The sequence below is a fragment of the Saccostrea echinata genome, unplaced genomic scaffold (assembly GCF_033153115.1).
Source record: "Saccostrea echinata isolate AGI-Se365-2 ecotype Australia unplaced genomic scaffold, CSIRO_AGI_Sech_v1 ptg000047l, whole genome shotgun sequence".
NCBI classification, from domain to species: domain Eukaryota; kingdom Metazoa; phylum Mollusca; class Bivalvia; order Ostreida; family Ostreidae; genus Saccostrea; species Saccostrea echinata.
In genome coordinates, this window is record NW_026889796.1 from 5,803,161 (window position 1) to 5,828,051 (window position 24,891).

Consider the following 24,891-nt stretch of genomic DNA (forward strand, 5'->3'; position numbering starts at 1 on the left):
ACATATTCAAAATTGAACAGTGACACTGTAGTGAGTATGTCACCTTAGGTTTCTATAAGTAGAGTTTAAATTCCCACCGTTACATACATGTATGTAAGTAGATCGACAGACGATGCACATAAGCGTATGGATAATCTATTACTAGTGCATTTTATGCTTGAAGCTTTGGCAAGTAAAGAAAAATTAAATTATTACTACTTCATGTTTTTAATTTTTTTAATCATGCATTTAAAGATAACGCATATTAATTAAGCTCAACACTCCAATTAAACATTATAAATTGAGACCATAGCAAAGTAAGCAAACATGGACCCTTGAAAACACCAGAGGTGAGATCCAGTGCCATGAAGGAATGAGCATCCCCTATCGAGGGTCACACCTGCCGTGTATTCCTTTGTCTTGACCGGGTAAGGGGTAATCCATAGATAATTCAATCTCAATTTTAAGTACTTAAATTAGAAAAAGAATTAATGATTTTCAACAAAGTAATTTTAATCATTATATGAGATATCTTATTTCTGGATTACAATAAAATTTATTTTACGAAAAGATACCGGTATATGCATGTAAATCTTCTGTTAAAATTCAATGTTTTAACAGTCTTCAATGCAGTTATTACATGTATAGGTTTTATTCGTCGCAGCACCATCATATTTATATTTCCTAAATCACTCTTCAAAATTAAAAATTGGCGATGAACTGGTTTGTTTTTGACATTGATTACTAAGTGCATCAGTAACACTTTTTTCTCCTTTCATGGCTTTCGTCTTTGTTATGCTATTAAAGCTTTATCAATTATTGTATCTCACTGAGGCAATATCTTTAGAAAAAGTTTCCTCAAGTTGCCACGAACATATTTCATATCATCTTTTCAATCCAGACTGACATACAGATGGAAAGACTGAGGAAGGCTAATATCCCCCATATACCTCCACCATACCTCGATTAACCGACAAAATTGTACAATTCCTATTGACAATTTTGTATTTAATTTCTTTTTCTCCATGCAGAATTACAAAAATGTCAAACGAACAAAAACTAGTATAAAATATTCTAAAACATAAAACAAAATGTTGGGATTTTTTTAAATAAAATTTTATTCCTTGAAAGATTTAAAACTATCTGATTGTGCAGTTTTGATTGTATATCTACATTACACACATTTATAAAGTCTGATCCCAACCTTATCACATATATTAAGTTTTATAAATAATCGATTGACCTATCCAGATCTAAATTATTGAAAAGCCATATCAAAAAGGTTTTATGATTTTGAAATATGTATAAATCCAGGTGTGAAATTTAATACAGATCTTTTTAAAAATTGATTGGTTAATGTCTTTATCACAAAAACATAAACAGTGTGCAATAAATACCTCAATTTCAAAACATGTAGAGTAATAAAAGCAACCTAATGCAAACAAAAATAATGTACTTTAATCACTTTTTTTTTCATTCATACAAGAAATTCACATTCACAAAAATACTGATTTTTTTTTCAAATACTTAAAAAATATGGACATATTATTGCGATGCAAAATACGTTTTTTGTTTGTTAACCAGTAAGGAAATAATATTCAGTGCAATTCAAAATTAAGGGCACATGCACGCATAAAATTGGCTTCTGAAGAACTATGGTCATATTTGTTGAAGTTCAGAAACATTTATATATTCTTTTTACTATAAAAAGAAATTTGGAATCTAGAATTTTTGTACCTCGTTCCATGATTTCAAATCGAAAATATGTACCTTCATAACAGAATGGTCAGCCTTTTTTCCTTGATTATTAAAAGCAAAATTCTTCATCAAGATAAATAATTTTGTATTAGTATTTTCTGAAGATAAAACCTTTACTTGTTGATCAAGTCTCACGCCTTAGACATCTACAGAGCAATTGAATGGACTTTTTATCAGGAAATCATATGTACAATAAAATAAGAAGTCGACTTCCTTGATTTCAATGATAAGATCAAGTTTCATTCATTTTTGAATCATTTCCGATTTTAATTTATTTTTTCCATGTCGTTGATTTCAATGAAAATTTATATTTTACTCCAAAAATTATGTCTGATATTTCCTTGCCCATCGTGATTAATATTTTGATATGGTGTGGGCACTTGTTCTACAGCTTCTTATACTGCCTCCACCCTAGAGCAAATCATGCGTGCTTCTTTAATTGACATTTAATCTAAAGTCACTTTCACTTTGATAGCAAAAAAGATCTTAAACACATCCATTAAATTAATATGTAATCGTGCTTGTTGTACGTCAGTAAATCTATTCATAGGCTTTCTTTTACTTTGCTTTGAAGGCGTCCATTTTGATAGTTTTTGATCTTTTGTTTTCGTAATCAATAAAAAAAAATGAGAGGAAATAAAATTCAAGAATTCGTGGAAATTCTTGTGTGTGAAAATCTATCCAAAATGTGTATACATCTATGAACTCAGATCAATATTAAGAACAAAAAGAGTCAAATATTAAATCTGATAAATCCGAAAAATCATGACAAGGATATAAAGCTATCTGGTCAATAAGCTTCACATACAAAAAAAGCAGCTTACACGGAGGGATAGCTGAAAATGCTTTTAGACCCTGCATCATTACAAAAACTGTACACCGTAAAACTGACAATGCTATGAGCAGTCGTCCTCATTGTCTGATTGACACACATAAAATTCCTCCTCAGAATCAGAATGACACACTGGATCCGCCCAGACGTCACCCGGAAGTCCTTCCGCTGCGGTGACAAAGTTTTCTTGCGCAGCAAACTTTCGACCTCTTGTTGTGCGCGATCGTACTTGCGCATCCACATCGTCCCATTCCTCGTCCTCACGCGGAGACGTCAGTGAGGGATCGGGTGCCCCGCTTGTACGAATGTTTATTCGCCTAGTTCCCTTAAAAGTCACATTTCCTCGCTTCTTCATTGTGTCAACAGAGTCACTATCAGCTTTTCGTAATTTACCATGATCTCTTAAACTTTGAATTTGTACGTCACCTCCACTTTTTCGACGCATACTTCCTTCCTCAATTTTGCTGATATATCTACTCAATGTTTGTCTATTCTTTTTGCTGATTCGCTTAAGAAATTTGATTTCGTTCACTGATATTGGAATTTTGGGACCATTTTCACGTTTATTTTTAATAACCTCTGCAATCACATTTTTAATATCCTCTACATGAAGCAATGTATTGAATTCCGTGAGTTTTGAAAGGCGCTTAAAAGCATCGTGAGAATACTTGAAATTAAATGTTGAGTATGGTGATTCTTTGTCATCAAAAATATCGAAAGCAGCAAATTTTATTTCCTCTTCAGTCTTTCTTTCAACTCCTAAACAAGAAAATAAATTAAAAAGGTAGTCCTTACAGAAATTGTCATATAACTAAGTACTTCTTTTGACTGGTGCATAAAAATTGTTTCTTTTTTCATAGGTATTCGATTTGAGCAACATATAAACATCCCAGATTATACTTAAGGTGAATAGTAAATTCTAATTAAAATTGATTAAAAACTAATTCATTGTTTTGAAATTTTCTCAAATGTTATCTGGATATGATTAACTGATTTTTTATTCTCGACTTCCTTTTTTCATTTCCAGCCTACTCATAAGAAATATGTCATCTTAACAGAAAGATTCCATTTTGGGGAGCAGAGTCACTCTGCCTTAAAATCTTCACATACCTGGAGCTTTAAATCTCCGGAACTCAATGTTAACAAGGCAGAAATGCAGGACAATTGGGCAGTAAGGATCAGTAGGGTGTTTGAAGATGTAGAGTTCCTTCATTCCTTCCCGGTCAAAAACGGTAGTGTCTATGGGAGGAAACGAAAGTTTGTTCATGTTTGCCCACTTTTCCGCCAACTTAAGTTCCTGTAGAGAAAAATAATTATGATTAATATAATTTTATTTTTTACTAATTATACTAATAAGTACATGTATATATAATAAGAGCTTCATCTACTGCAGTATATATGGAATAATCTGATTTCTTCAGATAAGAAAAGTTGTCACTTGCTTCCTTTCGAGATGAACTGGTTCTCAAGAAAAGGAACGTATGAACACAAGTGCAATATAAAATTTCATTTTATTTCCATTCAATCCATCTTTAACTATTATCTCAACACAAAGTGTAGTGTTTAAAATTCATATGTGAGAAGAACAAACACACAGGAACTCTTTAAAACAAAATCATGAAAACATTGTTAAGATTAAAAAAAAAAAAAAACTTAGTGGATTAGCGAGATGTTGCAGTAAATTTGAAAATCTAGTGACGTCAACATCAAACCAAATGAAAAGGTACGTATATACATACGGAATATAACATGAACTATTATTGAATGTTTTTCATTTGATCTTTGTAGTCTGTAAAATAAATTAAATGAAACGTTTTCCTATGAAAGTAAAGTTTTCCTACGAAATAAAAGTTTCCCTTTAAAATAAAAGTTTTCCTATAAAATAAAAGTTTTCATGACGTGCTATACATATGTAACTCATTTTCACAGGAAACAGTGAATGATGCATCCGAATGTGTCTTGTACGTACATTTCTCCTCGTCTTCCAAAAATGATACCACAAAAATAATGTACTAAATGCATTGCTTAATAAGAGCCATTATTATGAATTTAAATGAATACAAATATTATCTACTGCGTAAGGATTTTCTTGAACTGCAAAACAAAGACATTTAAATTGCTAACTCATATGATATCTATTTACTACTTAAATAATAATTATATACAATCATAAAAGGTTGTAGTTTATCAGATAAATAACGAAAATTTTTCATGAAAGCTCTCTTTTCTAGCATTGATTCTGACTGATAAATCAATGGATGGAAAGTATGAGTACCTTGAATGGCGGGGTGGTATCACTGGGCCTAGCACTGAAGTCGAATGACAAAATGATTTCTACAGCTCTCTGGGCCCGCAGCACCAGGGGATAGGGTGAATTGAACGTCAGGCCTGCATCCACCATGTATAAACGTTTAACGTTGGTGGGATGCATTTCTAACAGGCCATCAAAGTCATCTAAGAGAAAACAAGTATTCTGGGAACTCAAAAATTGATTTTTATGCCCCCGGATCGAAAGATCCCGGGGTATATTGTTTTTGTCCTGTCTGTCTGTTTGTCTGTTTATCTGTTTGTCCATTTGTCTGTTTGTCTGTCTGTCTGTTGTTTTTTTTTTAAATCGGAATTTTTTTGAATAAGGTTTTTATCCTCTACGTTGATTTAGCTTACATTTTGGTCACATAATATATAAATTAAATTTAAATTCTTTGAATTTAAATTTATCTTCTACTGTTCTAAAATTGCCCTCACATAAGAAAAAATATTCTATTTTAATGAGCACAGGGTCGTTTTCCCTGTAAGTACAAATGCTTTGCAATCTCAAACCACATTTATACAAATTGAAGAACTTATGCACAAACACTATTTTTGAACAAAACCTTCAGTCGTATATATACGATAAAATACAATACCTCTTGTACAAAAAAATCAGTATTTAATACAGAATTTTACGGCATTTCAATTGTTAAAATGTTCCAATATTTGATTTTCAAGAATAGCTATTCAAAATGAATGAATTTTTTTTTATTTCTTTTTAAAATAATAAAACGTTAATAAAGACCCTTTTCATCCATTAACCTTAATTTCAAGGAACACATGCAACAAATTTCAAAAATCATGATAATTTATTTGGATCAAAATCATATTGTTTGTTCGACAATTCTTACCGCTGACCCTGTTTCCAGAGTTTTCTGGGGTGAAGGGGGAGAGAGGAAACGTTTGCTGTAACGACAACCCTCTCATGAAATTATGCACTACACCAGCTCTGCCAGCCCGGGAATTTAGCATCTCAAATCGCTTACTAAAAAAAATAAAAATTCACAAGAACATTTTAACATTCTTCACACAGCAATAGTCATACTTATATAGTAGAATTGCTAGAGGGATACGAAATTAAGTTTGTAGAAACCTTCATACTTTTATTTTAACGATTCTCTATACGCAATTGTATATGTATATATTAATTTGTTTTTTATTACTCTCGGACACCCCTGAAATATAACATGCGATAGAGATAGTTGTAAACAGCATATCGAATCTATACTCCACACGAGTTTCGCTTTGTACTGGAATGATTTAATAAACTTAAACCATGTACATTTCAATCTCGAAAAAGGTTTTATCAGTTGACAATCATAAATATTCTGTTAAGTTCACAAGTGATTTTGCGTGGGATTAAATTAAACCTTAAATTCCAAAGATTCGAGTCAGTGAATTAAACGTAAATTTTTTCAAACTTAAGAATGTTCCCCAAATAACAAAATTGATAATATTTATCGAGAAAATTTTATTTCTTGTCTAGAATATATAACTTGAAATTATGACGAAATATGTCATTAAATAAAAAGTACATTTGAATTCAAACTATTGATTGTCTACATGAAAAACCACTTTTATATTAAATTCAGTCTTACATGCATGTAAGATACGTGCATAATATTATGCACTTACTTCTCTAAAAGACCCGACAAGAAGTTGTTCCAGTATCCCTTTTGTTTGGTCCTCCTGATCGGGTTGTTTCTTTGGCGGGGGTTTCCGTGTCCGTTGGACATAGCTTGGTTAGCGGTCGGTGGGAAGGAGAACACGTTCTTACCGTCTGGTTTCTCTCTGGGGTTCTTCTCCGGTTCTGGTTCTTCCTCATCATCCTCGTCTTCGCTGCTGTCGCTCGACTCTTCGTTCGGAGTTTGTTCAAGTGTTTTCACTAAGTATGATAGAAATCACAACTTTTTGAACTTTTTTTCATTTTAATCCGCGTTCACAGACATGTATTCACACTGTGATTTGTATTTTGTATGAAGTAGACATGACTGTATTAAAAAATCTAATTAAATCTGGTTATGCCCTTGAATATAAAACTGTTTTACATTGTTTCCATTCCAACACAAAACATAGCAAACCATAAATAAGGCGTACATCTGGACACTATGCATTGTCTTGTAACACATTACAGCATTTCATAAAAACCCCCTTTACACAGAAGTAGCGACTATTCAGAAATTGCTACGCAATGAATAGTTGAACAGACCTCTCAAGAAATTTTCAACAGTTACCCTGCCACCTCCTTGATCACTAAGTGATCTCCGAGAAGGCTCTACAGTTTCCATGGTCTTCTAAAACTTGATTCTACCTAAAACTGTCCTACATTGATCGCAAAGGTAAACATTGTCAATTAAAGAAGGCCAAGGGATTGTCTAATGATTGTCTAATGATATCTTTGAGCTCCCAATGATTTCTAAGAGGTTTTTCAAATAAATAAATAAATGGCATCTTTTTGTTGCAGTGGACCATGCATGACCAAGCATGGTTCCAAAATAATCGCTCAACAAACTCTCAGATAATAATGTGATAATCATGAACATATATACATCTATGAAGGATCTTTCAGTTTGCACTTCTTCAACACCTAGGTTGCGCAGTGTTATCGCATCAAAAATATCCCCCTTTTTTATCGCACAACAAGCGCATTATGATCTTCAAAATGGTCCTTTACACACATGGAGATCACTAAGAGACTTTGGGACAATATAAACTTGTCCATTCTCTTTAGAATCCCTGAAAGAGAAAGCGTCCACATCTGTATTTGTATTATACGCATGCATAGGAACCTATGTATAGGAGATCATGCGCTTGTTGTGCGATAAAAAAAAATAGGATATGTTTCATGGCAATCTGTCAAGGTCACTGACCGATCTAGATGCTCAATGATCTCAATCTGAACTATCTATCAAAGATTAATGGTAACAATACTTTGTGTAGCGACCTCCGAGATTTTGTTTTGTGTCTAATAAAGATCATTGAGAGATCTACAGAGATTGTACGAGAACACGTATTAAACAATCCTTACATTCAAAATATGTTACTTTCTTTGGAGAAACCTGAGAGATCAATGGAAAATCCAAGAGATCGTTGGACAGTGTTTCTGCACTCTTTTCGGCGTTCTTTGAATGACTGATTACCTTTGCGATTGTTAAGAGATTGTTTTAAGAAAATTTAAGTACAATCAAACTTTGGAGAGACCATGGAACTGTAGATACAACTGGATAATTTTGAGAAATGACGTCGATGGCTTGGAAACCATTGAAAGATCAATGAAAAATCCAGCAAGTTTTGCAAACCTCAGTAATCTCTAACCAACAGTCGCTGCCATAGTGAAAAGTGGGTTTAATGTTTGAACAGAAACGGATTTTAGAGGGTTTCAGAGAATGCCAAGAGATCAGATAAGTCTGCAAATAAACTCTGCCAAAGGTCTCCCAGTGATCTCTATTGTTTTTTGTGCTTTGATTGGTTATCTTCCGAATTTCTTTTCTGTTATAGTGTACAAAGCCGCTAGCCACAATCATATTGGACAACCTCAATTATGGATCTGATATTGCCCTTCCCATGTAAAAATCATAAAGTATTTGAAGAATCAAAGATCTGTATGCTAAGTGTATGCTAATTACATCTCAACAAATGTAGAAAGTAAGAAATTTAGTTTTGTATGATACAATTTAAAATAAGTCAGTATTATTTTGTATGCGCGTTTTTTTTTTCTTTTTTTTGGGGGGGGGGGGGGGGTTCTGGGTAAGCGTTTCCAAAATCAAGGCGCGAACAGAGGTAAACATAGACATAGGAAATAATCGGAAGTGCCTAATGATAGTGCAACCCATCCCGCCAGTTAAGAGAAACATACCCATCTCTTGTCGAATCATTTCTACGGGATCTTTATTCCTATTGTCCTCCAATAACCGCTTAAATAAAATACAGAAGGCACTTCCCCAAATCCCTGAAAAAAAATGCCTACAGTCAAAAAGTGTTGTTTATAATTTCATAACCGCAATTGAAGTAAACATATTTCAAGTTAGTTGCTTTTAGCTAAATATTTGATCTGGTATTACACTTTTACCTTTTATTAATCTTTTTCGAATAATGAAAATATTACTGAATAATATTACCCTGCAAGAAATGGAGAGGTGGTTCACCATAAGATTTGACCAGTTTACCCATGAAAAACTTGCTTCCAAAATACTCTGATTTCATAAAGGCTCCGTATTTTGGCATTCCAATTTCGTAAGGAGAAAATTCAACCCATTCTATCGAAAAAGAGATATTCATAAATAAAATCATTACTTGTGATTTTTAAAAGTAGGAGGAGTTGAAAGTATGTTAGCCTGAACTAAAATATGCTAATATACGATGAGGGGTGCTTGTTATCAATGCCTTTGTGCAGCTATATAAAATTTATATCTATTTATTAATTTACAAATTCTTGTCTTTTATCCTTATTATATTCATTTTACGCACCCTGAAAACTTCGTGCCGATCGGTCTGCTTTTACATTTACACACGTCATCAGCGGAAGGGGTACTCTTCCATGTTTGACTTTCTCCCTCATATCAGATAATTTTGTTGTTAGTCTCTGAAATGACACAAATAGATACATGAAATTATGTAAACAAACAGATAGAAATTTTTTTGTCTGCAGGGTGTATTATATTTAAACTCTCTCACGACACAAAAATAATCGGTGCATTTTTCTATCTGCTTTTTCATTATGCAACCAGTATGATGTTTAGTAGAGACTAAACCTTAACATTCGACGGTACTCTGCATTTATGGGACCTACACTTACGTCTTTAAGCAGTGTTTCACCTACGAGGTGTCCAAATATATCAGTAAAACTAATAGGCTGTCCATTTCTACGTTTTTCAAGAATGCGATCCACATAGCGATATATACTTTGCGGTGACAACAGCCAAATCAAGCTGGAGTCTATATTATTCATCAGTTCTTCTTGCATGTCCCCGGGGTGCATTTCTGGCCAGTCTTTGTGAGAGTAAAGCGTGGATAAGTACCTGCAAAAAAGAAGCAGTGTTGAAGAAGCAGTTGTCTATCATGTCAGCAAGTTATGAATAATGAATTTGTCACACATACAAACTTAATTACCATGATGAGCCCGATAATCCGCAAACGTATGAAGTACAATCTAGGATCCCTGACTTTTCCAGGGCGTTAAAAACTCCACTGTACGCCACCATAGCACGAAATCCGCCACCAGATCCGATCACAGCTACTGAGGGAACCTAATTAGAAAATAACATCAAATGTTTTGAAATTCAATTTAAAGTCATTTTGTTATTTCACTCATATTTTAGTGACCAAAAAATTTTGTTGACAGGTAGTAGGGCGTTGAGTCTAAATTGTTTGAAATCTGATGTTTTTTTTAAACATATTTATTCTATAATTATTTATTTCAATGTAGAAAATACTGATGCTGACTCGGACTTTGGTAAAAATTTTGAGGAAAATTGGAAGACTTATTTTTAAAATACTTTGCACGAAATAATTTATAAAAGCAATGACTGTCATACTATAAAATTTGAAAAGCGTCACACGATCATACACGCTGAATTATGAAGCATACTTAATTCTATATTACCCTTTAGACAGTTCTGTTGATTTAAGTACGCTTCAACTTAACTGACCCTTAATGTACGAATTTTAAAAGGTCAGTCAATGACTCTACAAAATAAAGAAAAGATGTTTTATTTGTAGACTGGATGGTGCAAAGTATACACGTTTTTTATCATGTGAACATGCATATCAAATATCAACCGCGTGATGTGGTTAGAACAAAGCTTCCGTTTCAAGATATCTCATATTCTAATACAGGGCGTTCGCATCTACCCCTAATATGAGACCAAACAACACCGGGAAGGGAGGGCCCGGGGGTCCAATACGAAACGAAAAATACAGGTCATTCTGAAACCTACGTCTTCTATATCCTGAGGTCCCTGCTCTTCTCCGAGTAATTCCACCATTTTCTTCATGACCACATCCTTTCTTTTCTCTATAAAATCCTTTTCTTCGTCACAAAGACACAAGCTGTACCGAAGAGTGGGATTTTCACTGCAAACAATGACCATACAATTATGTATAAGTATGATAAAGAGCAGTGGATGTTTTAATTTATGATTCATAATTTTCTCTTTTTATTTGTACACGTGATATCTATTTTCAATTACCATCGGTTAATGAAATAAAGATCTTTTGATTTTTTTTAACTGATTCTGAAAAATTATCTAAAATAAATCGTCTATATTTTACACAATGTTACTCGAGCAAAATACACCTCTTCATTTAAACACGCATAGAACAAACGAAATGTATAGGTATCGAGGTTAGGACATGACCGACACGAATCGCTTCAAAGAGTACACAAAGAAGTAGGTACGGTTTTGCTTTATTATGCCCTAAAAATTTTATTCAAGAAGTTTTTTAAATTTGCTTAGATATGAGTCGAATATATCTGAAAGTGATAAATCAGGAAAGAATATGGCATAAAGGAAGTCCGTTCTGGAAATATGACGTCATTCATTTGTTACATGTACATTTCTCTGTTTTAACAATGAAACCTCAAAGTGACTCATTTAAAAAGGGGTTAGTTTCCTAAAGCAAATAATTTCTACAGCCGTTCTCCACTTCAATTTTCAGATACGTTGAGTAAAAAATTTTGAGAAATCACATAAATATTTTACAATCTTTGTGTGATGCATGAGATCTATATTGTCTAAAAGAAAATTCCAAAAATTTTGTCTTTCTGCAAATTTTTAAGAAAATAGGAGAAAATAGCACAAGTTAATGACGTCACCATTGACATTTAGTGGGTCATACAAGAAAAACGATTTGTATGATCTTAAAAAAGTACAGGGCCAGATTTGTATTGAAACCGTACCTTGTTCTTTAGTTTTCCTTACAATTCTCTCAAGAAAATAATTTTGCAAGGCTTTTAAAAAAAACTTGTTTTTCTTACTTGAATATTGATAATTATCTTTATTTTATAATTTACACATTTACATGTATTTCCCTTACATCTTGTGTATTGAGCAATTTACACTTCAGTTCAACAAAACAGTCATGTCTTTGTTTTTCTATTGATTTTTCTCTTGAATTCAACGAATTTTTTAAGCGATACAAATCAGCATTCTTCTAAGTGAAATGATTAGTGTCTTGGGTGAATCCTTGTCTGTGGAGTCATTATAGCATCAGTATGGATATAAAGAACTTGAGTCTCTGCTGACAGAATTAATTCCAACAGACTGAAGGACGAATAAGTAGATGTCAGTGAATTGTCTAGAGAGTTTTAGTGTTCATTATACCATAGAATTTTATCTCTCTTCGATTCTCATCCCTTTTTGAAATGCCCCGATGAAGCGACTCATAACAACGACGGGGAGCGGATCGAGGATCTTTTTTTTCATTATGGTTTAGTTGTCCATTTTTTTTTTTAGACGTGGCTCTAATAGTCAGAAAGAAAGCAAATATAAAAACTAATAACTTACTCTTCATGTATACTGAATTCAAGTTCTACCTCAGATTTCTAAAATATAAATTTGAAGAAATTAAAATCATTATGGAAAACAAGGATAGAAATAAAAGAATATATAATTACATGTAACAAGTTGTAGATGTTGATCCTAACTTTCAAAAATAGTACAAAGTATAAAGTCACTATAACTTTTTAAAACAAATGGTTCTCGTAAAATAGAAAATGAACAATTGTAAAAGTGTATTATGAAATAAATTTCTATATTTAAGACATCATTACCCATTGTTTTGACTTTCAGTTGTTGTTGATGAACAAGATGGTGTAAGCATTACTATTATTTTATCATTGAAGTAACAGCTCTGATGCGCAATATTGCATACAGCATAAAACACAGTTTAATTGGGTGTGACCAGTCAACAGGAGATGCTTACTTGTCCATGGCACCTGATCCCACATCTAGAACTGTTTTCAGAGGTCCAGTGTTGCCTCCGCTCATAATTTGTATTGTTTAAGGAGGCCGACTGGGGTTTTCATTGCGCAATACTTCGCGCAGCATAGTAAAATAAAGCGTATTTACTCTTTTAAAGCAACTATTTTTACATAATTTATGAAAAAAATAACAAATTTAGGAAATCTGAGTTAAAAAAATCTAATTACGTTTTTAAATAACTGATTTTCTTAACAATTTTTTCAAATGATGGGTAGATAGACGTCGTAATAGTATGTTTTTGACGTTATGAATAGCCGAAGTTCTTTAAGCGGGGTCATTAATTATGCCATAAAATAAAAAAGTTAAAAAATTAAGCTCTTGAAATTTAAAACATAGGAAATTGAGAATCTAGCAATCATTGTTATTATTTTTTATGTAAATCTGTGGTATCTGTCATGTTTTGTTGTACTCCATAAAAACCGGAAAATATCATGAATTTTGACATATTGAGATGCCCCCTCTGAAAACCAGACGGTAGAATTTTGTGTTTCTTGCATAAAATGTACAATATAGTATTACCCATCAAATAATGAAATTTGAGCAAAAAGTCTATAGTAGCATTTGTATAATTTACTCCGAAGTGCGAAAAAATGGTATTTTCCTATATAATCCTATAGTAAATGTAGTAATAGTAATGTATTTTGAGATGGTCCCTAAAAAATAACCAGACGGTAGATTTTCACTAAACTTGGCATGTATACTGAATTCAATGTAAGGTATATATAGTATAAAATTAAAGAGTTTCTCTATAGTAGTTTTCACACAATAAAACCCCAGTTGGCTCCCTTAAATGGACTTTTTGGAGCGATCACTGTTCGTTATCTTCACATTTCATAGATGTGATGTGAGTTTATGTGTGCCACTGCTATAAATAAAGTCTAACCTATCAATGAAATTTTACTATGTTTACCCCATTAAAGAAAAACGACTTTCTGGTAATTTCGGTTTGAGACAGAGAATTCAAGGGAAACCACGCGTCGCCGATCGTCTGGTCCAATGACCCGGGGTTTGCTTCCATCAAGATCATGTCTGAAAGAAAATGAAGATTTTAAAAATGTTTTTTAAAAATTCAATTATCCAGCAATATCGTATTACTTTGGTCTCCTTTTTATTCAACTATACAAAAAGAATGATAAAATAAATATCTAACAATGAAATTGTGTGATATTGTGAAAGGATTTATCGTGTTGATACTGCTTGAAAAGGATTTTTTTTTCAAACCCTCTTATTATTTATTTACGTGCTTGTGTACCGAAAACTTTTAAACGATCCGCAATTACAGTGACTTAATTCCATGAACTTCGAAACTAAATTTAATATATATACATGTGCTGCATATAAATTCACTTATTTTAAGGTGAAGATTTTAGCATGACTAATAGTGTTTTTTAATTATTATTTTCATTATTATAGTCGAGAGAATACTAGGCCAAGTTTAACCAATTAAAATGCCGATTATATAGTATAATAGTTTCCCATGAAGTTTGTTGCATTTTTTATGCGCAACCGTGTATAAAACATATAATGGAAATATGAAACACATAGAGTGATTGAATTAGATTAATGTTTTTGTAGCACACATGACTTTAAAATCTTTTATTATCTACATTCTGGGTAACCGATATTTTCATTGCACACCATATAATTACACTGCGTATGAAATAGAATTGCAAACCTTCACGAGTTAAAGGACTTATCGCATGCTCTTAAAAATTTCGTAATTTAAGGAAAAATATCATCTATAACCTTGTTTATTAAAATGCTGAATATAATTAATGGTGTTGCAAGCATATTTTAAGCGATATTAAGAGCTGAAAATCAAATAGGCGTTATGCACATTTCAATCGGATTTCGGCGCCATACTGCTGTGACGTCATATGCGACAATTTCAAACATATAAGGTTTGATCTCCTACCTCATGTCGATAAAATCAGTGATTTGGTATTTTATAACGCAGAAAATCTAGTTCATATCGCGTATATTTTAGTAAGATCAACGTAAACGACTGATCAGCCATTGGACATCGCATATGACGAATCACGGTCACGTGATCGCTATCTATTTAATTCAGGGATTTTTATTTGAGTCAAATAGTGTTAAATTAACGCGGTATTTCCACACTAAACACACAAATTTTATAAACTATGACCGTAATGAACGTGAAAAGCTTTTAATTTCAAGTAATTAAGAAACATGCGATAAGTCCTTTAACTAGTTTAATTTTTGTATCGGTAAAACAAAACAATAAAAGTACATCATTGAGGGAGTCAGCAAGATTCCAGTTCCCCTCGAGCAAGCCTATTTCACTCGGCTTCGCCTCGGGAAATAGGCTTGCTCTTCGGGAACCGAAATCTTGCCGATTCCCTCAATGATATACTTTAACTGTACAGTGTTTCCTAGAATTTAAATATTAGCATTAAAAAATCTCAGGGAAATCACGGTGTCTAGATCCAATAACGTTTACTTTGTTAACGATTCCGATTTATATTCTTTGTTAAACTGATAAAATCTATTTTCCGGACAATTTCTAACATTCTTGTCCCATTACTATACAAATATCCAAGGTGTTGTACTTCAAACTTTCTCTGTGTAGAATTTAAACTTTTATCTGATGGATTTTATGTGAATTCAAACTTAGGATAAATATAGATTTTATCTCTAAATATCGAAGAATACGGTCGGACAGAAGAAAAGATAGCATCAAAAGAATAAAGGCGGCATTGGGTGATATTCTAAAAGGCATGACAAGAATTTTATACTTGTATACTGACCATGAATTTCGAAAAAAGACCATGTTGAATGCTGACAAAGAAAAAGTGTGGATGCATCAAATAAGCTTTTAAAAAGAATTTTAATTCCTTTTTCGACAAGAAAAGAGACAAGCTACACTTTGATTTTTTTATAATTATGTTATTAGTATTCTCATTATTTATGTTACCATATCCCACCCGGATCCTAACTAATTGATTTTACCTGAGTTCCATGTATCAATTATTACTTTTTATTAAAGAGTTGTAAATTGATATTGATATAACTGTTCTTCGTGGATCATTAAATTTTGAGTTCAACTAAAAAATCAATATAAATCCTTAGAAGTTAGCTACTTTTACAATTGCAATTACAAAAATTTTCATCAGAATATACAATGCAAAATGCATGGATTTAAGGGCGGTCTTTCCTCTTGACTTGAAAAAAAAACCACCACCGTGTAAGCTTCCGAAATGTGGTCATTTCCCCTCTGGTTACCTACTGGAAGCTGTGGTTCTTGGTGGAGTTCATACATGTACTTTAAGTGTTACGTATAAGGGCGGATATTGCAGATGAAAATTTTCTGCACATGTAACAATAGTGTAAAAGAACAACAACTCCCGACCCCCAATGTGAAATTACATTGGAAAAGGTATAACCCCAAAGTATCAAATTTTAAACTTTTTGGTACATGTGTATTAATGTCTTTAATGAGTATAAACAAATAAGTCAAGAAAGCAAACGAGGGGGTCTTATATCTCACTTGTGTACTGATATACTAATAGTGCACTCCTTTAAATAAGATCTCGACCCGAATGGAGAAAATACTCATCTTCCTCTTATTCTCTCAATTGTTTAGTGCAGTGCAGTAACAGTCCTTTCCATAGTTCAAGGACAGGTAATTAACACACTCACACTCGCTTAGGTAATGGTTGAGAAGAAATACGTTTGTTATACTAAGTGACAATTTCTTACACATCAGAGTACATCAGTATCAGGGGGTGGGGGGGGGGGGTGAGATGCCCCCTTTACTTTTTTCGAACCTTTTACTGTTATAAGTTAAAAATGTTCATTGCCCCCCCCCCCTTCTGTTGCAGTATAATCAAATCGTCCCATGGTAATGTATTGATAAAATTTGAGGAAAAAGTTGGAACATTAATCCCCCCCCCCCACCCCCAAAATTGTATTTTCGAGTTTCTGACAATTTACTTTTTTATAGTAAAGGACAAGATAGGCTAGGACCCCTTTTTGGCCCCTGGTTTGGGGTGTCTTTGAGAATGATACAATAGTTTATCAATTAAAAACCTGTTGTCACCCCTGCCTCAAAATGAGTATTGGTTCCAAGTTAAGGGATACACAGGAAGGTCAGAAAATATGTCAATTTCCGAATTTTCTCATTTTTATGCAAATTTTCATCGATTTTACAGCACATTTTGGTTCAGAAAACATAGAGCACAAGCTTGCCTATCTACCAAATTTATATATTTCATACACTAGTATCAGATGCATCTTATGTATAAAAATCTCAGATAGGCAAGCTTGTGCTCTATGTTTCTCGAAGTGAAAAGTGTCTCAAATTTGACAAAATTCGACCAGAATTGAGGAAATTCGGGAAAAAGTCCTACTTCTGCACCCTCTTGTGGCCTCCGTGTAAGCTTTGAATCAAAATTAGTGTTGGTTTTAAAACAAGCATCATTTTAAGTTCTTAACTACAAACTATCACAATTTTAACTGTGTTCTGATTTTTACATCAAATAAGGGGCCAGATTCGGCCGTTACCATACCTTGTCCTTTGTCAAAGATTTTTCAGCTAAGTTTTAATTCTTTTTCTGGTTGCCCCTGCGTACATTTTCAAAAACGATACAATGTGCGAGCACATTTTAGATGATGAACAATGATGCTCATTTGCTTGATTATGAAACACTAAATCATGAACTATTTATTTTTTTAAATACAATTCAAGAGGATGACTAAATAATTTTTACAAGGATCTATGTATTTCACACGGATAAGATGACTGAACCTATGCGAAGCTGACTTCTTGTGGTTACATGTAGCAGGGTATCGAACGGATAACGTTAAAAAAAGAATAAATATTCAGTTTTTTCATAGCATCTATTGTTCAGTATTCAGTATTTTCATAGCATCTATTGAACTAATGGAGGAGATACAATAAAAATATGTAATATCTTAAGTACAAGTTTCCTATTGTATGAGAATATACAGGGCGGTGCTTAGTGCGAGAGCGAGAGATTGTAACCTTTTTTACCACAGTGACTTTGGTATGTACTCATCACAAAAAAGTCAAAAATTAGAATGAAATCTGAGAATGTTTTATTAAGGTAAAGGAATCAATGGTGCATGATTCATTTCATTGCTTTGTTACAGAAATGGGGGGGGGATATGACAAAGGCACTAAATGACACATGTACAAGTGACTCCGAATTTTAAACACCTCTAAGAGATCTTGAACATTTAAGTGATACGTTATTAATTGTTTATTAGAAAGATGTTTCATCGTTATTGTTTGCATTACAAAACCTGACAAACACCCCAAACCGCCCTAAATTCATGTTTCATATAATCACAATTCTTGTAGATAGACTTCGACAGAAAATTTGCACCCAAGTATCATTTAATGCTAATGATGGGCAAAATGTCCTGTGCTTATCATATGACAATCCTTTGTATGCATTTTAAGGGATGCATTGAAGATTATTTCTTTAACCAGGTAGCAGACGGAATTTAATGCATTCATGCCATGCCAAATGCTAAATATGCTAAATCTCAGTATCATATTCTTCTTATTTACTACGTAATTGTTAGACAGGCTAACAACAATACATAAATGCCAGGCATTTCAAGTAGAATAATTTAATCGAACACTTATTTAATTCATTTTTTATATACACGTATGAAAAGGTTGCGGTGCAGTTTTTTTTCCGGATGGCCATTTTTGGAGTTCTGTCGCTAGCTATCTATTCTTTATTTTTATTAAAAAGACTGTAAATGTTTGCAATTGAATTAAATTATACTGCACATAAATATAACGTTTTATCGAGGTTTGAAATCGTTTGTGTATACTTCAGATCGTATGATTTCGAGTGAACAAGGAAGCAGTCCCTTTGACAAATCAAATTCTAATGGTTCTCAGCATCCGAATATTTCTACCGTGTACGTTTCCTGATTTTTTTTATCATTTATTTTCCAAATATTCTCACCGGTACTAATCTTTTTATTTGCTTCCTAAAAAGAATGAACATTAAAATCAATGGCCCAGCAAAACCAAGTTAAAACAAGACGGTAGCTGACACAAATAAAATGATAATGACAAAAGTTCATTCTCATAAACTGCATTTACAGTATACATGGTGTAGAGGGAAAAAACACGTGTGAGAAAAATATTATAAAGTTTACCAATCACGAGAGCCAACTCTTCAACCAAAAGGTTAAAATTAAACTGGAAGCAAACAGGAGGTCGGCAAGTATTCTCCTGAGAGTTCTGAATGAGAGGGAAACATTACGCCGCTTCTGAATATACTAGAAAAGGTCTTAACGGCGTATCTAGTGACTGTTTTGTTTTCCGGTTGCCTTTAATTAATGAAATAACGGTTTCGGAGTTATGAAACGTTACTGCAAACCATCATACGACTGGAATACACAGCAGACACTTCAGCATGTATGTTCTGCTCAAAACAATTGTTTGTTCGACTTTTTTTAAATTAAAAAAAGGGGGGGGGGGGGAGAGAGAGACATCTGAGAAATTTGTCATTTTAAAATACACTGTACATAAGACCTTCCTTCTTGATAAGTGTTTTCTGTACTACAAAAATATATTTTGCTGTTTGAAAGAGTTATGTACATTGTACTTAATATTTATAAACTTTTTTTCTGCGAAAACTGGAACACTACAATAATTTGAATTCCACAGACAAAATATCTAGTTCCTAAATGTAACAAAAAAGGAAGGAAACTGAATAATACATAGTTTACATAAAGAATACACATTCATTGAGGAAATAGAATTACCCAAGAGGGTAGCTTTATAAAGCAGTAGAAAATATATTTTAAAAAAAACTTATATTTTTTGTTGACAGTTTGTAATTATAAGATTATGTTTCAAAACCTAACAATGAACAATTTTAAGACGAGTATTTAGCTTAGCTAGTAGCTACTCTCATGTATAAATCCGGCGCCAACCTTTACGGTGACTGTTGAGGAAAACCACCGCAGACCCTTGATAACAACCTTTCAAAAGGTTAACTTACGTAATTTGTTTTCGACCTCTCCGTCCAACAGGAATGTGAAGTCCTCGTTCCAGACCGGGTTGACCTCATTATCCTTTGTCGTTGTTCGTCGCCGACCTTCGGGGGCAGTTTTTATCCGTAAAATCAAGTATGGGTCTGGGGTGTCCACTGTTAATGTTAGAAATTATCAACAATCATTAATGTGCGTGTGTATTTTTTCAATTTTTTTCTGCCGATAAAATCACACACAATTTTAAACTATATCAAAATTGATTTTAAAATGACAGTAGTTTATTGGTGGTGGGGTGGGGTGGAGGTTCTTTTTCAGCCTCAAGACTGTTGCCCCAAAACAAAAACGTTCCTGATGAGCCCCTTAAAGGTTTGAACTACATGTATATCTGCATGGTTACCCCCCCCCCCCCCGGTACTTTTTTCCTATTTTCCTTTAAAAGATAAATGACAAGACATATTTTATATTTTTCCTTTCCAATCAATTTTCCATTTCATATAGAAGTATGCAAAAATAATCATAAATGATTTCTGATATAAATGCTACAAATTTAAAAATTATTATTTACAAGTCTCTGTGTGCATTTTTTGAAGTGCATACTTCAAAAATTGAAAATGTTTCCCTGTTCGGCAACAGACTCGTATTACATAGATGTTTAAATCATTTTCATACGACTGAACAGATACCATGATGAACGATGTTATCTTGTATTGCATGCAATTATATTTTGAACAGAATTATGATCATTCCCAAGTCTCTTTTTTTCGGTGTAAAATGCATTCTTATCTCATGATCATGATGAGTTTCAGTTTCAGTTTCTCAAATTGGCTTTGGGTAATGTATGGAGTGGAGTGAAGTCATGGAGTCTCTGTGCTTCATAACATAAAATGACATCTTTATCTCCAAACAGCCACTCTTTGTTTTAGAGTAATATAACTCAACCAAAAAAAATCAGATTTTCAAAATACATATTCCATAAATAAATGCCTCTTAAATCCCAATTCAATGTTTATTTATATGGTATGTATGCTTTTCCTATAAAAAAAAAAACAATCCACGGTATATATCTATAGATGTAACAAGATTTTAGAAATGCTTGCATACACCACTTTGTTATATATTGAAAGGATTTGTGTTGGGATGGGGTCTTTTTATCATATTTCAGCTTCAGGACAGTGGTGTGTTTCATAACAGGGTTGTCCCTAAGTCCCCCGGGTCGGGGAATTTCCTCGCCTATAACAATGTATTCAAGGACGGTTATTCTGGTATTCCCCCTTAACTACTGTTAGGGGAGGAACCCCTGACCCCCTTGTACTTTTTTAATGTCCCCTAATATTTTAAGTAAGAAAATGATTTATTAAAGTAACATGTGTTATACAATAAGAAACATTTAGTACAAATTTCAATTCTTAGGGTCAACCCTGTTTAACATAAACTACTTGAAAAAATATTTAGAAATGTCTTTGTGAGGGGTTCATACAACCTTAATACATATAACATATAGCAATTAAATAACTACAGTTGATTGTATCTTTTTTATCAGCAAGGAACATCGAACTAAACATCAAAGAATCTTATTTCACAAAGTCCTCTCAAATATGGATTATAAGACACAAGATAAACAACAGTTTAGAGTCCTTTGAAGTAATGCCCTCAGATTTACACATCTTTCTATTGGGCCAGCGTTTGTTTGATAACTAATAGTAATCCTTGTATCTGCAGATACGCCTAAGATTTTTCTTCTTTTACTTTCAAGATTTTTTTTTATTCTGTGCTTATCAATTTGTTCAAGCCTCTTTTCTCAGTGTTTGCAATCGGTATAAGTGAAAATTTTATTATAATGAAAAGTGACGTCAATATTTGATTTTTTTTTAAAACTAGAAAATCCTCGACAAACATTTTTTTTTTTTTCAAGTACTGCAGTATAATGGACGTATTACAAATACTTTACCGTAGTCCATCCATCCCTTCGTGATATTTCTGCCGCACACGACCTTCACATTCAAAATCTGACAAGATCTGTGTTCCACCTAAAATGCAAATAATTACGAATGTTTGATTTGAATCAGGGACGTTTCTTTTTCTTGTTAGTTTAAGAAAAGAAAATATGCATATGGCTAACGTGTCTACCTTTCATTATACTTCAGACAATAAGAATCATCAGATTTCGCCTACATGTATAATTATTAGCAACAAATAATACAATATTGTAAAAGCTTTTTTAAAGTCTGATTATTTCTTGGCTTATCAGTTGGACACTGTCTTCAAAAGTTCGTCAGTCGCTCTTCATTTCCGTATACACATACGTGTTGTTACTGTTGTACGAGCATTGTCATGTGGAACAAAATGTTATTGATGGGGGGTATTTCATTTAATATGCTAATATAAGGAATTCCTTGTTTTTACGTGGACATCCTCCTAGATTTGAAGGAAGTCCCAAGGCCGAATATAGATCTGTTAGGACATCCTGTGACATTATTGTAATAGAGGACAATCAGCCTCAGTATTTTTAGCTATCAAATATTAAGCCAGGTCTAACATTCAACTCCAATGAAGATAAATTTTAGAGAAGTTCTTATAAATAAATGTAAAACGGCTATTGTTTTTTACTTTAAAGTTGCTACCTCTGAAGGCTTTGAACATATAAGGTTATATTAATGATAGATTAAAACTTGAGCAATCTCTAATGAACACCTTAACAGTGTCGTTTTCATATTCGTAATTAAACGCAAAACTTTAATATCGCAGTTCATCAGATACGGCCAACAAAACGGGTGCATTCTTAGCCTATGTACAACATATATTGGTAGCAAAGATAGGGTACATCCATATAAGGTATTATATTTGTTTCATTAATGGCTAACATTACTAAAAGATCGTGACTCGTCCCACTTCCACAATTAAAATAAATTCTATCATCAAGTGGATATTTTATCAGCGGAGGATTTTAAGGTGCTTACTAATCAAGGGTGGGTGCGAGTTCGGTCATTACTGTCACATTTTTTCACGAGTGGACATCAATAAATGCTACAACTCCAGACCCCACAGGATATGCTTTTAATCGGAGGCTATAAATAGCTTTCGGCTTTATGCTTTTGAACGACCTTTTCTGTAAGGTCATCTAAGGACAAGATCCAGAAAAAAATGTTATACTTAGTCACTGAAAAATGCTAAGCATCAAGGCGCTCTCAATACTTTTTTTCTCTGAGTAGACAAATTTTAAAGCAAAGGCCTGCGTTTATGGCGTTCAAGTGACTATAAATGCAAATTAAACATGTTATTGTGTATTTCTTTATCTAGTATACATGTTTGTCTTTTAATTTAATTGTCCTCAGTGTGCCTCATTCTGATGTTTCATTTCTTTTCTGTTATCCTAGTCAACAAGAATTGATTCTTTATTTCAACATATATATATATATATATATATATATATATATATATATATATATATATATATATATATATATATATATATATATATATATATATATATATATAAAAGATACTTAAACGACCTTACAGACAAATATTACGGTCTATTTAGTCGTCTTATTTGAACCATTGTGTATACAAAATATATATCGACATTTTTCTACTATAAAAAGAAATCAGGAATTCTTTTCACGAGCCTGATAGAATCGAAATATACATCGCTTAATCAAATTTTACATTTAAATAATCTAAATATAATTTTATATTAAACGTATGTGCCATTTTTTTTTTTTTAATTCGACGCACAAAAAAGTGCGGTGTTTTATGACAATCGCATTTCACTACATTATTAAATGTAGGTGCTTGAGGCAGACTGTCCTTGAATTTACGATTTTACCTGCAAGGTACATGTATATGTACATCGTTATGCTAACGTTAAAAGAGATAATTTTTTAAAGACTTACCTCAAAGACTTGATAGGGATCAAACCTAGCAAATAAAAATGGAAGATACCTTATCAGTAAGTTATACAATGTAGGCAAACAAACGTTCCGCTGCAAAACAGATAATAAATTGGTAACTTTATTACCCCATTATTACTCTGAGTTCAATTGTTATATATTCAAAAATATTTCAGAAGCTTATTTTCTCCGGCATTGTTGTTAAGCAATTGAATAATATGTAATTACCCTTTGCTCGAGCTCATTATTTACTTCGTGTAAAAATCAGTAACTTGAAGCGTTGATTGCTTACAATAACCCGTCTGTCATCACACTATCAGACGACAATGTCAGAACTTTTGATGGAAGTATAGTGCACATTCCATAGAAATAGGTTAAAATCCGAACATTTTGACCTCCTAGAATTGACACATTAGAATCTGGACAGAACATCGAGCTGTTGAAATTACATAACGAAAACCATATAATATACCACTAGAAGATTTTGTTATAACAATCCACACCGTGGCGTTCTACATATATCAAGTAGTTTATCCGGTATGTACATATCAAGTGACGTCATAGACCGGAACCGAACATTTTTGAAAGAAATTGAGGTTTAAATCTATTTTTATCAGAAATGAGACACGGTCTTCAATGTGTCAACAACCAGGTAAACTAAAGATTAGACTACTCTGGCAGCGTTTTAAAGATGTTTATGTAAAAGTTTACTTTGCGGTAATCTGTTTATCTGAAGACTTTAAAGCTGCAGGGTAAAGATGAACGTTATACTGTAAGGCTGTTTGTATTCTTAGGTTCACCTACTGAACATCTGAAAGTATCAGTTTTTATTTGGATTTGACAATATTCTATATATAGTAAATATGCATGAATACAATATACATGTACCTTTATCAATATAATAGCATTGTTTGTTTTTTGCTTTTCGTCCCTTCGAGAATTTTTCACTCATATTTGGATGCCAACTGCCTCTGGAGGGCTGAAAATTTAGATCTCAGTTACTCTACACTAAGGTAACCTGTACTCGGCATTGGACTGAAGATCTTTTTTTTTTTTTTTTTTTTTTGCCAGAACTTCTGCAACAGGAGACTCAATTGTTTTTCTAAAACAATCTTCACTCCGTTGGAAGTGC

The 24,891-nt window shown here is 32.9% G+C and overlaps 1 protein-coding gene across 1 annotated transcript; it reads right to left on the reverse strand.

Annotated features, from left to right (window-relative positions):
- Positions 1–1,073: 1,073 nt before the first annotated feature.
- Positions 1,074–24,101, reverse strand: LOC133203072 (cytosolic phospholipase A2-like). The gene is made up of 17 exons (XM_061338938.1): positions 23,988–24,101; positions 23,763–23,787; positions 21,818–21,896; positions 19,878–20,024; positions 13,772–13,890; positions 12,385–12,422; positions 10,816–10,951; positions 9,989–10,125; positions 9,675–9,897; positions 9,347–9,461; positions 8,998–9,135; positions 8,736–8,828; positions 6,515–6,764; positions 5,731–5,864; positions 4,845–5,023; positions 3,680–3,866; positions 1,074–3,328 (listed from the first exon to the last, which is right to left on the reverse strand). Exons 1-17 carry the CDS (start codon positions 24,002–24,004, stop codon positions 2,634–2,636), a joined length of 2,712 nt encoding a protein of 903 aa, XP_061194922.1. The 5' UTR covers positions 24,005–24,101; the 3' UTR covers positions 1,074–2,633.
- Between the last annotated feature and the right edge of the window lie 790 nt (positions 24,102–24,891).